Source organism: Dermacentor albipictus, chromosome 1 (genome assembly GCF_038994185.2).
Source record: "Dermacentor albipictus isolate Rhodes 1998 colony chromosome 1, USDA_Dalb.pri_finalv2, whole genome shotgun sequence".
Lineage (NCBI taxonomy): Eukaryota > Metazoa > Arthropoda > Arachnida > Ixodida > Ixodidae > Dermacentor > Dermacentor albipictus.
In genome coordinates, this window is record NC_091821.1 from 91,236,700 (window position 1) to 91,253,427 (window position 16,728).

A 16,728-nucleotide genomic window follows, 5' to 3' on the forward strand; every position below is an offset into this window, starting at 1 on the left:
GTGGAAATGGGTTCATGGCGTTTGTCTGCGGAACGCACCTGGCACGTACGTGGACCGGGTTGTCCCAAACACCGGTAACATCGTCTTCCCTATTGCTGTCACCGCAGAAGCAGTAGTCTGGCACCCGAACAAAGGAAAAATCGTAGCCGCGAACTTCAGCAATCCTTGCGGCAAAGGGCTGTCGTCTGCTACTGTTCCCGAGTGTACTATTGGAAGCACCCGCTAGGTGGTTATCAGTGGCGCCTCTATAGGCAGTGCACTACGCGTATAGGCTATACGAATAGTATGTGTTCGGTTCAATTCACTTCCGACGCGCCATTCTTTTTTAAATTTTTGGCTCAAGTTACTTGGGTCACCATGTATAGTACGTATGGCCTGAAGGCCTGAAGCCTGAAATCCTGAAGCATGAAGGCCTGAAGGTCCAGCACTCGTACGTTCACCGGTATGGTATGCGATCGCGCTGCACACGGTTGCACGCGCGGTTGTGATCCCGTGCGTAGGCGCAATACTAGCTCCCTCGGAAGCCGGCACCGTCTAAGATGCTGGCTACCGATACTCCCATTATGACAGAACACTTCACTACGAAACATCCACACCTGCAAGTTTCGCTGCCTATCACACTTTGACGTAGTATTAGCGTTCATCGCTTCTTGTATTTTCCTCTGCTCATAAAACACGATGATGCCTCTCACTACGCCAAGAGTCAGTTTGATTGATTGACGGTGAAAAAGGCAGAAGAACTGTGATTAACGAAACTAGCGTTTTGTTGGGCAAACTTGTGCCCAACAACCACTTCGACTTAGTGGTCGACTTAGACCACTTCGACCACTTCGACTTAGTGGTCGACTAAAACTATGATATATATATTAGAATGATGAGCCTAACAGCACGGAAGACGGCAGCCAATTGTGCAACAGCAACAAGTTTTAATAATTAGAAACGCTCAGGTGTTTTTTCATTGTTTAATCTCGCATGGAGAATTATAGCCTCAATTCGTTGGAAAAAATAATCATCCGCAGTCTTATGAGCAAGATAAACTGAAACTAGAAAAAAAAAGATAGGATAGAAAGGTTCAAAACACATCAATAACAAACTTGACGGTTGGCAGGGACGGACATTACCCTTCTATTTGCTAACACCCAATAGAGTGTCATGAGTATGAAAATTCAGGCTTTTACGCGCATGCAGAAGCACAGCCTGTCTGAGAGGCAGAAGTTTGCCGCACAGCATTAATGTTACTGCCTCCCACGGCAGCACACGCTCAATACGATTATGCCCTGAAACAACTTAATACACTTTAAGATGACAAATCTGAGCGCGCCACAAGGAGATAAACACACGCCATCCTGGGCTATCTATCGTGGTCTCTGGCCAATCAGCCGATATACAGCGCGTTCCGCCGCTCCCGCACGTCAGCTCGAGCGGCGCAGATCGACATATTTCCTTAAGGCTGCTAAACCCCTATCGTGCAAATTTCTTCGTAAGTCGTCATCTGCGACGGCTGTTTAGGTTTTGTGAATAGACTTACGCCTAGTATTGACTGAAGTACTGAAGTTTGCACCTGTGCTACCCTTACATATACGCATTTTTTGGACTACAGCGCTCGTCTTTGCAGCGGCGGCCATCGCAAGCTTGCTGACCTTACGAACAGCTTTAGTTTTGTGAGTAAACTTTTTTTGTAACACTTTTCTTACGTCAAAATTTGCTCGTAAGTTCGCTTTGTGAATTCCGTTCCTGGGACCGAATTGACAAAGCATTTCGTTCGTAAGTGATATTGGTCATTGGCCGACTGCCTTCGTTAATATTGCGTCCAGCATCAGGAATGGCTGCAATTTTCTCATATGAACAATTCTAGCCTAAGAATGTTATGTGAATACAGGCCCTGGTTCTGCTGAAGGGTGCGTATCGCTTCGTGATTGCAGAGAAGACTTCTTTGGGCTAAACGGCTTAAACGAAGATAAAAAAAGAACAAAAAATATGTGTCATTTTGCTCGGCGTAGTAATACTGATTTATTTTGATTCGAATTTATTTTAATTCTTAGTAACTTAAGAAAGGGGCCTCAGGACATTGGGGACATATAGTATATAGCATTTTCTTTGACTTTCCGAAGCGGTAAAATATGCACTCGTGAACACACTCCACATCGCTAACTGCGAAATAGCGGAATGCTTGTCCAGAAAATAGACTCAGGCAACGAATAATTAGAACATTCCTAGATCTGTCACATCCGGAATAGAGACTACTACAATAACAGGTTGCCTATTACGTAAATAAGATCTGTCCAATGAGTGATTTGGCATAACCACAATCGTTATAATCATCACTATCCAGTTTACGTACGCCGTAGCATTGAAGCATCTGCTAAAGATATACAACTGCCCTTGCCTAACGTCAGCTGAACACTTACCATGCCTGCAAATTTTCTAATCTCTTCGCACCACCTAATCCTTTGCTCTTGTCGAATGCGCTTCCCAACACTTGGCACCCATTCTGTTACACTGCTAGAATAATCTGTCTTGATTATTGAACGTTGGATGACTTGCCCAGCCGAACTTTAAGCCATGCTGTGAAATTTTGTTGTTCCACAGCACACAAAGAAGTTTCTAAATTTCACCTTCTCTTTGTAAAAGAAAAGAAGCATATGCTTTAATAGGCACAACTGCTCTGTTATTTTGTATAGGGTTTCCCGGCTAATCTAATCTAAGGCTTTAAAAAGCGTGTCCGTGGTGCTACAAGGAAACTAGCTCAAACGCAGTTTGTTGGCAACATATTGAAGAGAATTGTACAAGTTTTTTTTTTTGCGCTGCCTAATCGCGTTAGTAGTGAAGATTAGTGAATCAAGGTTGCAAGTTATAAATTTAAGCAAAAACTGTAAATCATAAAGTTGAAGTGTGTGCCAGGAAACGTGATTTCGCACATTTTAGCAATCGTTACATATTAGCTTCAAAGGGCTCCTCACCAAGTTGGTCGTTGCAAACACACAATCGCAGCGCGTAGATCGCACAGTGTTGATCGTGTTAGCAAAGTATTACACTGATGTACATCGTAAACACACACACACACACACACACACACACACACACACACACACACACACACACACACACACACACACACACACACACACACACACACACACACCCACACGCATGCACACCCCAGACACGCACGCACGCACGCGCGCACACACAGATACCAGTGCTTCTGTTGGAGTTTGTTGAGGCGCCAGCTGTTGGTAAGATTACTGAATAGAGTTTGACAGTGAACGGATATCTTATTAGCTGCAATGGAGTTTCCCACTGGTTAACTTTCCTTACTTGGTCGATTTCTTTGTTCGATCAAAGAACGTTCTTGGGCAACTCAGAACAAGTGGGTGTATGCCGAAAGATTTTGCTACAATACTTATCCGTGCTGTGGCAAAACTGTCGTTACAGAAAAAAACTTCGGTCTGTTTTGTGAAAGGCCTAAATATGCACCATCCAGACAGCAATAGTTACTCTAGCGCATTCCTAATAATAAAAGTCAACTAATTTGTTATATTGGCAATTATCACGGTGATCAATAAGTCCAAACAAGACGTTCACAGGAAGATGTAGGCTCTGGCGGTCACATTTTGATGGGGGCGTAAAGCGAAAACGCCCGCCTACCGTGCGTCGGGTGCACGTTCAAGAACCCCAGGTGGCAGAAATTGATCCGGAGTATCCCGCTACGGCGTGTCTCATAATCAGATCGGTGTTTTGGCATGTAAAACACAATAACTTAGTTTAATTTTTAACATGTAATATTGAAGTCAATCACAGTGGTTGACCAAAAGATGTCACTGGCACAAAAGTTTCGACAAGGGAACTTGTTTTCGTAAGGGCAGGAACGCATATCTCATCAGAGATCGGGAAGGACGTTCCGAGCAGCTTCGAATTTAAAAGGAGTAGCATATGCATAACGGCACTTTCGTCCCAATTACAGTGCATGGAAATAGTACGAAGGCCAGCCAAAACGTAACCTGTAGCCACATCGCGAATTGTGCCAGTTGTTGGACGTTCATCGTGAATACGTAACCAGCGACAGGGACGGAAACGGTTATATTTGCTTTCCGAGTTTTCTTACGAAAGCGTCGTTGAATAAAACTTCGAAGTTCTTTTTAATAATATCTAGAGACATATCGTGAGCAGATGCTGCTTTTGGACAATGTCCAATCGATCGAGCCTGCTGATACCTCAAAACTATATTGATTTTCAATGTTCGAAATTTGATTATATTTCTGCTGTTGGCGCAGAACGAGACTAACCTGCTAATCGAGGTTTCTTTGGGAACAAGTAAGCATTAGTACTTTGCATTGAGCTGCATAATTTCAACAGGCTCACGGCAGTGGGGAGACTATAGATGTAGAATTTTCTAACACCCTGTATAGGCACATTATATGTGTTTGGCGATATACATTACTCGAGTGCTATTGACCATCTGGCTCGCGAACAGCTATCCATGAGGAGCTGGCGGCGTACACGTCATTTGAAGACACTTATAGTCAAGCTGTGGCTTAGCACCGTGTGCCGAACATTCGTCTCTGAATTCATTTTCGCATTCCAATATGCGACAGTCAAATCAAACACCTGGGTCACAAGAGTCAGCACAGTTCTTAGAAAGATGTATCGTGCGATCATAGTACTTTAAATGAAATTCTGGGGTTTGATGTGCCAAATCACGATACGATTATGAGGCACGCCGTAATGGGGGACTCCAGATTAATTTTGACCATCCGGAGTTCTTTAAAGTGCACCCTATGCACGGTACACAAGCGTTTTTGCATTTCGCGCCCATCGACATGCGGCCGCCGCAGCCCGGGTTCGATCCCGCAATCTCGGGATTGGCGGCGCAACGTAAAAGTGGCTACGCCACCACTGCGGATGCGAGCATAGTACTGCTGCATATAAAGCGTGATATTCTGCAAAAAGCTTGTGGACATGTATTAGGCAGCTTTAGATTCTGCGCTCAAAGCTCTTACACTGCCGGCTTGCACTGTTCTCGATAGAAACGCGACTCTCAACTGGTGCAGGTGCTTCGCGCTAAAGTTTATAGCTGTGGGCCGCCATACATGTGAGAACTGTCGCGACACCCCTTCACAGTGGGGGCTTTGATCAGCCACGACTCGAGCTGTCGCACTTGCTCCGCCTGTGCTTCCGGCCAGGAAACCAGCGTTTGTGACGACTGGTTTTCTAACGATTACGTTTTCCGCGTGTCCCAGGACCCTGGGTGCGCCTGCCTGCACACGCGATTCGCCGACACATACGGCCCGATTGGCTCGGGGGGAAACTGCAGGGCTGTCGCTTCCGCCCGTTACGAAAGGGAAGCGCGCTTCTCGCCGCCCTTCTTCCCTCCTTAAATGCTGCTATGGTCTAGGCATTGTGGAGCGAGCTGCGACCCTTCCGGTAGCGCGCGGGCGGCACCATGTGCCTCCGTTTCAGATCGAACCTTCAACGTGTTCACTTGCGACGCACACTCTGTCACAGTAAAACTATGCAGCGTACGAAGCGTCTGCTGATAAGGGGTACAATTCCCAAAGATCACAGTGGGAAAAAGAACAAACTGTGAGTGGTCGATACGCTGGACTATCTTATCGCTCGCCGTTCGCAGCAGGACAAAATCAATCAACATGACAGTTCACGCTTTTCTCTGCGTGCTAGATGTTCATAGAGCGATTCGGATTGAAAGAAAAACACCCACAAAAAGTAACACTAAATTTCGGAAATACCATTCAGTGATACAGCTTTCAGATGGTACATATGTAGACGGTATCAATGCCAAAGTGTTAAAAAAATACGAAGTATGCGTGTAGTTCGATCCTCTGTATCATTTTTCAGCAATCACTTGACAAGGGCACTGTTCCAAGAGGCTGGAAAATAGGGAAGGTCATTCCAGTCTTCAAGAAAGGTGATGGGTCTTCCCCAGGTAACTACCGTCCCATTTAACTCAGCAGCGTATGCTCCAAAATCATGGCACACGTCATTTACTCTCATGTTGCTAACTTCAGTGAAGTTCTTTCACTTTAATCAACATGGCTTCCGGAAAGATCACTCATGCGAAACGCAGTTAGCTTTGTTTATTCATGGTATTCAAGAACCTCGACTGTAACATTCGAATTGACGCCCTGTTTTCACATTTCGAAAAGGCTTTCGATAAGGTTCCATAGACTGGTGTGCTACATGGTTCATGTCCCTGAACATTGGTAAGACTGTACACATGTCATTCCATCGACCCCCTAACTACATCCCCCCTGCCTACAAGATTAATAACTGTACCATAGCTACCACCGACTCCTACAAGTACTTAGAAATTCACCTCTCCAAAGATTTGTCTTGGACAAATCACGTAACCCGCATAATTAACTCAGCTAACGAAATTCTTGGTTATCTTTGCCGTAATCTCTTCATGGCACAGCCACCCGTGAAATCAGTTGCCTATAAAACACTCGTGCGAACGAAACTTGAATATGCATGTGCTAACTTTGACCCTTGCCAAGCTATTCTCGCTAAAGCCATTGGATATGTTCAGAACCGTGCTGCTAGATCTATTCTTTCAGATTACTCATATCACACTAGCGTTTCATCACTAAAATTTAAACTAGACCTATCGCCTCTTCCCTCTCGTCGTCGGATCTCTCGCCTACGGCTCTACCAGAGGTTTTTTTTTATTCCGTACCTCGCGACGGTCAGCTGATCCAGCTGGCTCATCGTGTTCGCTGAATAGGCCATCCGAACTCGGCAATCCCGCCGCGAGCCCGCACGACTACGTTCCTGCAGTCATTCTTCGTCCGAACTGCTCGAGTCTGGAATGGCCTTCCGAGACAAACTGCACTCACCCGCGACGCAGCGCGCTTTAGATCTGCCATCGAGTGTCCCCACTCATCTTTGTGATGTCATCATCATCATTCCCGACATTTACGGGCCCACCCCTCATGTAATGTCATACTGGGTCCCTTGAGGAACAAACAAACAAACAAACAAACAAACAAACAAACAAACAAACAAACAAACAAACAAACAAACAAACAAACAAACAAACAAACAAACAAACAAACAAACAAACAAACAAACAAACAAATAAATAAATAAATAAATAAATAAATAAATAATCATAACTTTCTCAAGTATGTTACGGGCCGCTGTCTGGTTATCGATCCAAACCTATACGCCGTCACCACGTGTTGGGATGAGTGTTTGTACGTACACTCATGGATTTACCGGTTTATGTAGCAGCGATAACCACTTTCCCATCTACAAGTTCCCCTTTGTTTGCTTTCTCAACTACGCATGCGGCAATTTTATCGAAAATGCCAAGGCAATGAGCGAGTGATCGCTGCATCGAGACCTGTGCTGGGCGATCGATTGAGCAGCTGAGCTGAGCGATCGACGACTGCGTACCTTCGACACCTTCCTTCGAAAACCGTGAACCTGTTTCAGGCGGACATACTCGTTTCTGTAGATAACCACCCTGTAACCGCTCTTGTCGATACTGGTGCCGATTATTCTGTCATGAGCGGAAAACTGGTTACTGCACTTCGCAAGGTGACGACATTGTGGCCAGGACCTAAGCTCCGTACAGCCGGTGGTCATGTTCTCACGCCGATCGGCAAATGCGCTGCGAGGATACAAACTCGTGAGGCCACATTTGTCGGTTCATTTATTATACTGGCCGAGTGCTCTAGACAGGTCATACTCGGCATGGACTTGCTTCGGGAGTACGGCGCAATCATAAACCTTCACGAGTTGCTTGTCACTTTTTCCAGCGAACGCGCAACTCAATCGGACGACTACCGCCCACAGTCTACCGTGTTACGCGTTTCGGGTGACTGTGCTACTTTACCACCCAGGAGTACTGCGTTGATCGCCGTAGAAACAGACGATGATCCTCCACATCTCGGAATCCCTGAAGGAAATCTGTCAGTCTTGTTGGCTCGACAGGTTTGCGTAGCCCGCGGCATCTTGCAGCTGTCGTCACGAACTGCTCAGATTTTAGTGACCAATTTCAGTCGTGAATACCAGCACTTCGCCCCACGAACTGCCATGGCCTATTTGGAGCCAGTCAGTGACTTTCCCGCTTGTTTAACTGTAGGGCACAATGATGGAGATTCTAACTGTGACGTACCAGCCAACAGCAATATTGATGTGGATTCTAAATTATCAGGTGAACAACAAGCTAGCAGTCGAAGCCTTTTAGAGACTTTTGCGGACTGTTTCGCTTCAACATCGAAGGCCAACCAAACGCCTATTGCGAAACACAGAATTATTACAAATCCCAATGAAAGATTATACTAGGAGAATGCCAGCAAACTTGAGAGTAGAAAAGAAATCAAGAGGCAGACATAGACAAAGAGACAGGAAGGTGGCTGGACTAACAACTGATCTTCATTCATGAAAACGACGTCCCCCAAGTCCGTACTGAACATGCGCAGGCACAACAAAACAAAAACACAGTCAACACCTTATCTATACATGTCTACAGTTATCAAGAAATAAAAGCTATTTCTCGGTTAGGAACACAGATGGCGCGCTTACACACTTCTCGGGGCCAAGTTTATATATGCGATAGGCTTCAATCAGCTCTCTTTCCTGCTGAGTCTTAGCCTTCGCCAAGATTGAAACGTCACTGAAGATAGGGTTACAACCGCACTCCTTACAATGCAGTGGAAGATTGCCTCCTGTGCCTGTGGGTATTAGATTTGCATGCTCACGCATGCGATCTTCACACAGCGACCGGTTTGCCCTATGTAATCTCTACCACATTTCAACAGACTACTGTACACTACACATGTGTCGCACGTGCGGTGCTTCACGACATGCTTGGTATTGCACGTACTCTTTCGCGAACTGTGCTGCGAGACCCGCATTTAAAGTTTGGCAAGCTTACAAGTCGCAGAACAAACCAAACTGACGTCGTTTCTTGCCGCAACCTTTTTCAATCTATGTGAAATGCCATGTACATACGGCATAACCACCAAATTCTTTTTCATTTTGTCTCGCACTTCGCGATCCCCCCTGTTTTTCATTTTCAAACGCTTGTACACAGATTCAGCCACTGCAGTGATCAAAGTCTTTGGGATAGCCTGCCGCTAGCAGTCTCCTTTCTTGCTGGGCGGCGGTGTCTTGCATTAGATGCGTACAACTCTTTTCCACCGCATTCGACAAGCACAAAGAGGCTATGCCACGCTTGACCAGTTTCGAGTGAGCGGATTGGTACGGTGGTAACGTCTTTTTAGTTCTTGGACTATAAGCTATAAGGTTATACTAGGTATTCTCCTAGTGTAACCATGTACCATCTAGCCCAACAAGCCACTCTCATGAAGCCAATGAAAGACCCGTGCGCCAACGTGCCTACCGTGTTTCTCGTAAAGAGCAAGACGCCATCCGAAATCAAGTGCAACAAATGCTTACCGACGATATCATACAGCCCTCCACCAGTCCATCGGCGTCACCTGTGGTTCTGATGAAAAAGAAAGACGGCACACTGCGTTTTTGCGTTGACTATCGCAAGCCTAACAACGTTACGAAGAAGGACGTTTATCCCCTTCTCCGCATCGACGACTCTTTGGACCGCCTTCGACACGCTCGATACTTCTCATCGATGGACTTTCGCAGCGGCTACTGGCAAATAGAGGTTGATGAGCGTGACCGTGAGAAAACCGCATTTATTACGCCTGACGGACTCTACGAATTCAAGGTCCTTCCTTTCGGATGGCGCTCTGCGCCTGCTACTTTTCAGCGCACGATGGACACGGTTCTATCAGGTCTCAAGTGGCAGTCATGCCTTGTCTATTTAGATGATATCGTTGTGTTTTCAGAAACTTTTGAGCAGCACCTCCAGCGCTTACAAGCAGTTCTTGACGCAATTCGTACTGCTGGCCTGTCTTTAAAGCCTGAAAAATGCCATTTCGGGTATGACAAAGTGAAATTTTTAGGGCGTGTCGTCAGCTACGAGGGCATTCGACCCGACCCCGACAAAACCATTGCTGTTGCTTCTTTTTGAACACCTGCGAACAAACACGAACTTCGCCGTTTTCTAGGGCTTTGCGCATATTATCGACGCTTCGTGGCTATCTTTTCACGGATAGCCGAACCTTTGCAACGGTTGACTAAGGATAATGTTCCGTTTGTCTGGGAGCAGGACTAACAAGAGGCCTTCTGTGAACTCCAGAAACGTCTGCACACACTTCCTGTTCTAGGACACTTTGGCGAAGACAGTGACTCCGAGTTGCACACGAATGCCAGCAACGTTGGCCTTGGTGCCGTCCTCGTACAGAGGCAAGATGAATCCGAACGTGTCATTGCGTACGCAAGCTGCAATTTGTCTCCAGCTGAAAGGAACTATTCCACTACGGAGAAGGAATGCTTGGCCGTTGTGTCGGCAATTGCCAAGTTCCGGCCATATTTGTACGGCCGATCGTTTCGAGTTATGACAGATCATCATTCATTGTGCTGGCTCGCCAATCTGAAGGATCCATCTGGCCGTCTTTCACGCTAGAGTCTTCGCTTGCAAGAATACGATAAGACGATAGTGTTCACGTCCGGGCGTAAACACACCGACACCAACTGCCTGTCACGTGCTCCACTTCAACCGTCGCCATACGACTTTGATGAAGAGGACGCATTTCTGTCCATTATCACAGTATCAGACATCAGCAAGCACCATAGCTATAATTCAGAACTCCGGCCTCTCATCGACTACCTTGAGAGCCGTCTACCAGAGCCGCCTCGTATGTTCATCCGCAAGTTATCCTCGTTTTTTCTCCGCGATGGCGTTCTCTACAAATTGGGTTTTCACTCGACCGCAACCGCCTGCCTCCTTGGAGTGCCGTCTTCCCTACGTGACAACATCCTGCGGGCCTCTCACGACGAGCCATTTTCGGGTCACTTGGGATTCGCCCGGACGTTTTCATGCATACGCCAAAAGTACTTCTGGCCTAACCTTCGCCCTGACGTAAAACAATACGTGAAGACATGCCGCGACTGCCAGAGACGCAAGACACCACCCGTGCGTTCCGCTGGACTTATCCATCCCGTGGATCTTCCGCGGACCCCTTTTCAGCAGGTTGGCATAGATTTGCTTGGACCATTCCCCACTTCGAGGGCTGGTAACCGTTGGATTGCTGCTGCCACAGACTACCTTACAGGTTACATTGAAGCCCGAGCTCTCCCACGAGGCACTGCTAATGATATTGCGACCTTCTTTGTACATGGTATCGTACTCAGCCACGGTGCTCCAAGAGTGGTTATAACCGACCGGGGCACAGCATTTACAGCGCAGCTCACAGAAGATATCATGCTTCTCAGTGATACAGTTCACCACAAAGCCGCTGCTTACCATCCCCAGACGAATGGGCTCATAGAAAGGCTAAACAAAACGATCGCTGATGTGATTTCCACGTATGTTGACGTCGACCACAACAACTGGGACGAAGTTCTCCCATATGTTACGTTTGCATATAATTCTGCCGTTCAAGAAACTAGCGGCTTCAACCCTTTTCGCTTGGTGCACGGCCGGGAAGCTGTCACAACGTTGGACGCAATGCTTTTACCCACCTACTGTTCTAATGTTGTCAATGATGCTGCCAATTCGCTCGATACGCCGAAGAGGCGCGCCAGCTCGCACGAATGCGTATCCCCTACCAACAACACAACGACGCCATCCGATACAATCTTCGTCACCACGACGTTACTTATCAACCCAGTGACAAAGTATGGGTGTGGACACCTATCCCCCAGCGTGGTCGGTCGGAGAAACTTTGGCGCCGTTACTTTGGACCTTATAGGATCGTTCAACGACTCGGCGACGTCACATACGAAGTGATTCCTGAAGGAGAAGGCACCACTCGCCGTCCCCGACGCCCACGTCTGTCCGATGTCGTTCACGTCTCTAGATTGAAGTTATACCACCCCCGCTGAACGCAAAGCTCCCACACATCTCTCCCCATCTGCGTCTCTCTTAACAGTATCACCGTGGCAATCTCCAGTGCATCAATGTTCCGCATCGAGACGATGCTTCTAGGGAGGGGGGTAATGCCACGACCTCGACACAGCTGACAGCCACTCGGTGCAATTCGGTGCCACATGCTAGGCATGTTGGGTGGCTCCCAGAAGAAGACAACGACGAAGGTGCCAGGACAGCGATATATAAAATATCTATAGCGTCGACCGAATTCTTTTGTCGCTTTGTCTGTGACAATATTAATGTGTAAAAAAATAGAGTGATTGAGAGCTAAAACCTGTGACTGCTAGTATGCATGACTGGAGCTCGAATCAACGAACTCTGCCCATGTTTTCTTTATTATTATTGCCATAGCAATTTTATGGACACTTTTCACCGTTGCTGTCGCCGTGATGTTCCGCATTAATGCTTCGGTACGTTTGAGTAGATTCTATGCTATTAATAACTCCAATGATGCTATGACCAGGTACTTTAGGGTCTTGATTAAATTATTCATTAAATGCAAGGAACAGTAGTTAAAGATTTCATTCACAGCGTATGCATTTTATCTTAGATCTTCCAACGCGGACAATTGAACATTGCCAAATGATATTAGGGCTAGCAATCTGAAAGTGGTACAGTTTTACTGGCGCGTGCGCCAGTGCTCTTTACAGGTGGTAGGGGCGCCGGCGATATGGCATTACAGGCCATATACGTGGCGTGCTAAAGCTTTCAAAGGTGCAGGAAATTTCAGCGCCTCCACCATATATGTTGACTGAAATTGGCACATTAGAACTCCTTGAATAGGCTAGATGAGTTTAGTCGACTTAATGCTTTTAGTGGGACAGCTATTGTAGGGATGGTCGCTGCGCATTTACGTCGTCGTCGCCACCACTGCCGTTGCCCTCCTATCCCGCTAATGGCGCATGTGCGCGTCGCACACGGATGATCATAGGGTCTGCAGGTAAGCAGAGTGCGTTTGACTGCAAAAAAAAAAAACACGTCGAAAGGACGAACCGCCAACGCCTCCGTGGCAACGCAAGGGCAGCTCTCTCAGCCTTCTGCTTTTGGCAAGAGCGTTGTGCGCACGCACACTCTAAGCTCACTGGCATTCCTATGAAGCTGCAATGTCAAATGAAATCACGTTATTTCAACGTTAATCAGAAAGAAAGTCGCAGTTACTTTGTCCCATCGCAGATCGTTTTCCAAATAAGGCCCGCACGCCCGCGCCATACGCAGCAGCCGCTGCAGTTGAGCTCCCCCTCTCTTCCCTCCCCTTTCCCCAGTGCCTTGCGCGCGACGGTGCATTGCACACGCTTTCACTAGCACATCAACGCGGTGACGGTTGTCGACCTTAGACTTTATGGGGAACATCACGGCGACGGCGACGGTAGAAATGCGCGTGGAGTGTCCATATAATTGCTATCGCAATAAAATACCGATGCTGAGGGCCGTGGACTAAAAGCGACAGATCGGCTTGATGAGGCCCGGAGTTCGTTGACACAGACGGACGGGAACATAACGCAGAGGAAAAATATTGGTTAACAAGAAAGAAAAAAGAAACATAGCAACAAAACTTATGTTGCACGTCAAATACATTCGACACAACGTAACTGTAACTCAAAGAAAAGAAAAGCAGGAATACATAGAAAAAAATAGAAATTTCAGTTTGAACACATTATGTACAGTGCTCACGGAATGAAATAGGACACCGAGCATTTAGTAGAACCCTACATATGTGCAAAGTACACGAAAGCACCATGTCATGTCGCTAGAAATTTGGTCACCAAAGGTGACGAGGACTCCGATGCAGGTGTACGTGCCAGAATTGCGTCTATGTGACACGAACTGCAGCCGGTGGAAACAAAAGTATGCGAATAACTTAGCCCTAAATTGACGCGTTTCATTCCGCGAGCACTGTACACCGTAACAGAAAAATTCCAATGTGCACGAGGTTCTAGTTACAGACAAACAGATACTACAATATATATATATATATATATATATATATATATATATATATATATATATATATATATATATATATATATATATATATATATATATATATATATATATATATATATATATATATATATATATATATATATTCGCTGATTTCAACGTCACGTTGGCAACCAGTACCTTTACATGTCTCCATAGACAAGTCGACCGAAGTTAAACCTTTGTTGTTAGAATCTACGCCATTTTAGCTGTGCTTGTGACTTGTGCTACGGTTGCGGTGCTACATTATCCTGCGACCTTTCGCGCTTCGACTACGTTCATTCGCAACGTTATGGCGACACAAAGCGTTCGGTATGACGGCCGCTTCGAGAGACGAGCTATTTTGATGGCCGAGGGAGCTGGGAAACTCCGCCATGGCTGCGGCAGCTCGACATCAATAAGTCGACGATTCTCGAACGGCAGCACCAATGGGAGGCCCTTTCTAAATGAGGGGCCAGTCGTAAAGGCCTCGTAGTGGCCTGGTACTGTCCCCCAATGAAATGGTTTTGCGGTCTCCTAAGAATTACCAGTAGCGTACCAACTTCTTTTCGAGTGGGCGGGGGGAGGGGGCAAACCGAACACGATCTGACCTCCCTCCCTGTTCTCTCTCTCACATTATATACATATATATTTACAATATCACAATGTTTACAGGCTGCTGCTACCGCAGAAAGGCCGACAGGGTCTCATGCGGCGTGTCCCCTCTTCTTTCTCTTCGCAGAACGAAGCGGTCCTTTAACAGCATGCTCATACGCGATGCCTCGTAACAACATAAGTTTGCCCGCTTTTTAGCATTTCTTGTTTAGAATTTTTAAAACGCCAAAAGTTCATCAACACATATGTTGCTCCGCTATAACATTTGCCATGGCGTCCTCCATTGCTCCCTGCACCCCCCTCCTCTCATCATTTTTCTGGTAGATTTGATATCGGTTGAGTGCACAGTTCTCCCGGTGCAACGAGCTCAATTCTTTTGTTCGCAAAACACATTGATAAAGCTCCGGATTGCTTCCATGCGTAATTTACTGCAAATGCCATAATTTGTCCCCTGTCGTTGAAGTTTACCTCCATATTACCCATATCGCGCCCTTTATTTTTGCCAAATATAAACAAAACGTCTTTAGTTCAGCGAGGACATCACTCAAACCAAGTCGGAACATGTTATCACACCTAAATATAGGGAAAGGAAAACGATGGTTCAGTAATTATTTGCAACGCTTTTAACCGGACCGGGAATGTAAAAATTGTGTCGCACATTGCATTTACCGTGTCTCCCCTCCCATAATCACAAAATATAAACATGTTGTAACCTACAGCTATGTCGGGACACTGAAGAGCATAGCTGATAGCGGCCATATCACACGCTCTAACACTTGAATAAGAAATTTTTTGCATAGGCTATGTTTGAGCCAACCGCATTTAACTTCGTACATAGAGTTCACATACCGTACGAGCAATTTCCGCTAAATTTGTTCTTGTTGGCTCTTATAGTTCTGCCAGGGCAGCGGGCTCAATACTTCGCCGCTCGTCAGACACGCTCATAACAATCTAGAGTGCTTGCATACGTATTTTAATGCGAAAGCTCCAATTACCCACAAATTTTGAACTGCACCTACACATTGCCCAATAACTTGTCCTTACAGTCGCGAAACATAACGAAGCTGCCTCCTTCAGTGAGGACACCAGGTGAAACTAATATATCGCGCATGAAACAAAAAAAAATGAGATGAGGTTTCAATAATTATTGGTAACGCTTCTAAATAAGCCAGAAACGTTAAAACTACGCGACATACTGCACTTAAAATGCCGCCTATTCCTGCAAAGTATAAATATAAGACACGCATAGTTCTCTTGGGACGCTGGGAAACCTAGCTTGTAGGAGCAGCGTGATATTTTTGAACCCTTTATTACATTTTTTAACGCTGTATATGTGATAAACACGCATTTATCGTCGCACATGAACTTGGCGGATTGTTCCCCTTATGTTCGCAAAATTTGACCTCAGTTGTTGTAGTTATGCCAGCGCAGCCGTCGAAGTTTCACATCGCTCGTAAAACAGACTAATATCGCTATGGACCACTTGCATGCGTATTATACTGGAACATGTGAAGTTCATCCACCCATTTGGAACATTCCCTACACATTGGCCATACCATGCCCCTAATTTTCCCCAGTTATAAACAATATACCTTGTTTAGCTCCCCGATGACACCGGGGAAACAAACTACGAATCTCGTATGAAGCACGAAAACACACGGAAAAGTTGGGGGTTCACTAGGCTAATCTGCAACACTTGCATTGAAAGCAGGAAAGTGAAATTTTCGCCAACGCACTGCGTTTAAACTTCTCTTTAAAGTCTGGGCAACATTTGAATTAGCGGCAGTGTGACAAACTGGAACGACAGAAAGCTGAGCTAGTTGGTAAGGATTTATTATGCAAAAAAGACGTGAGGCGTGCAGACAGGACACAAGAGAAGAGAAGTGGACAACACGATAGAGTTGATAGTCGGCGTGCGTGTTGTACACTTCTCTTCTCTTGTGTCCTGTCTGCATGCCTCACCTCTTTTTTGCACATTTTGACACACTGGAATGCTTCAATGAGCAACTTTTTACAAAGGATGTAATGAATCTACACAGGATGAACATTTATCGTGTCAGAACATTGATTCGTACTTCGAATAAATATAAACACCGTGCCCCGCATATATATATATATATATATTTTGCCGAGGATACCGAGGCAAAACAACTTAACGCCGTGTATAACGCATA

The 16,728-nt window shown here is 46.0% G+C and overlaps 2 protein-coding genes across 8 annotated transcripts in view; one reads left to right on the forward strand and one right to left on the reverse strand.

Moving 5' to 3' along the window:
* LOC135920800 (proline-rich antigen-like) overlaps window positions 1-16,728 on the forward strand; it is a 224,553-nt gene that overhangs the window by 37,919 nt on the left and 169,906 nt on the right. For 2 of the 7 annotated variants that reach the window (XM_070523442.1, XM_070523449.1), the window contains exon 3: window positions 1,601-1,661. The exons of the other annotated variants lie outside the window; for them this stretch is intronic. In XM_070523442.1, the coding sequence (XP_070379543.1) occupies window positions 1,601-1,661 (61 nt within the window). The remainder of the gene's footprint in view (window positions 1-1,600; window positions 1,662-16,728) is intronic. 7 annotated transcript variants of the gene reach the window in all.
* LOC135920799 (uncharacterized) overlaps window positions 1-16,728 on the reverse strand; it is a 46,753-nt gene that overhangs the window by 14,053 nt on the left and 15,972 nt on the right. The window lies entirely within an intron of this gene.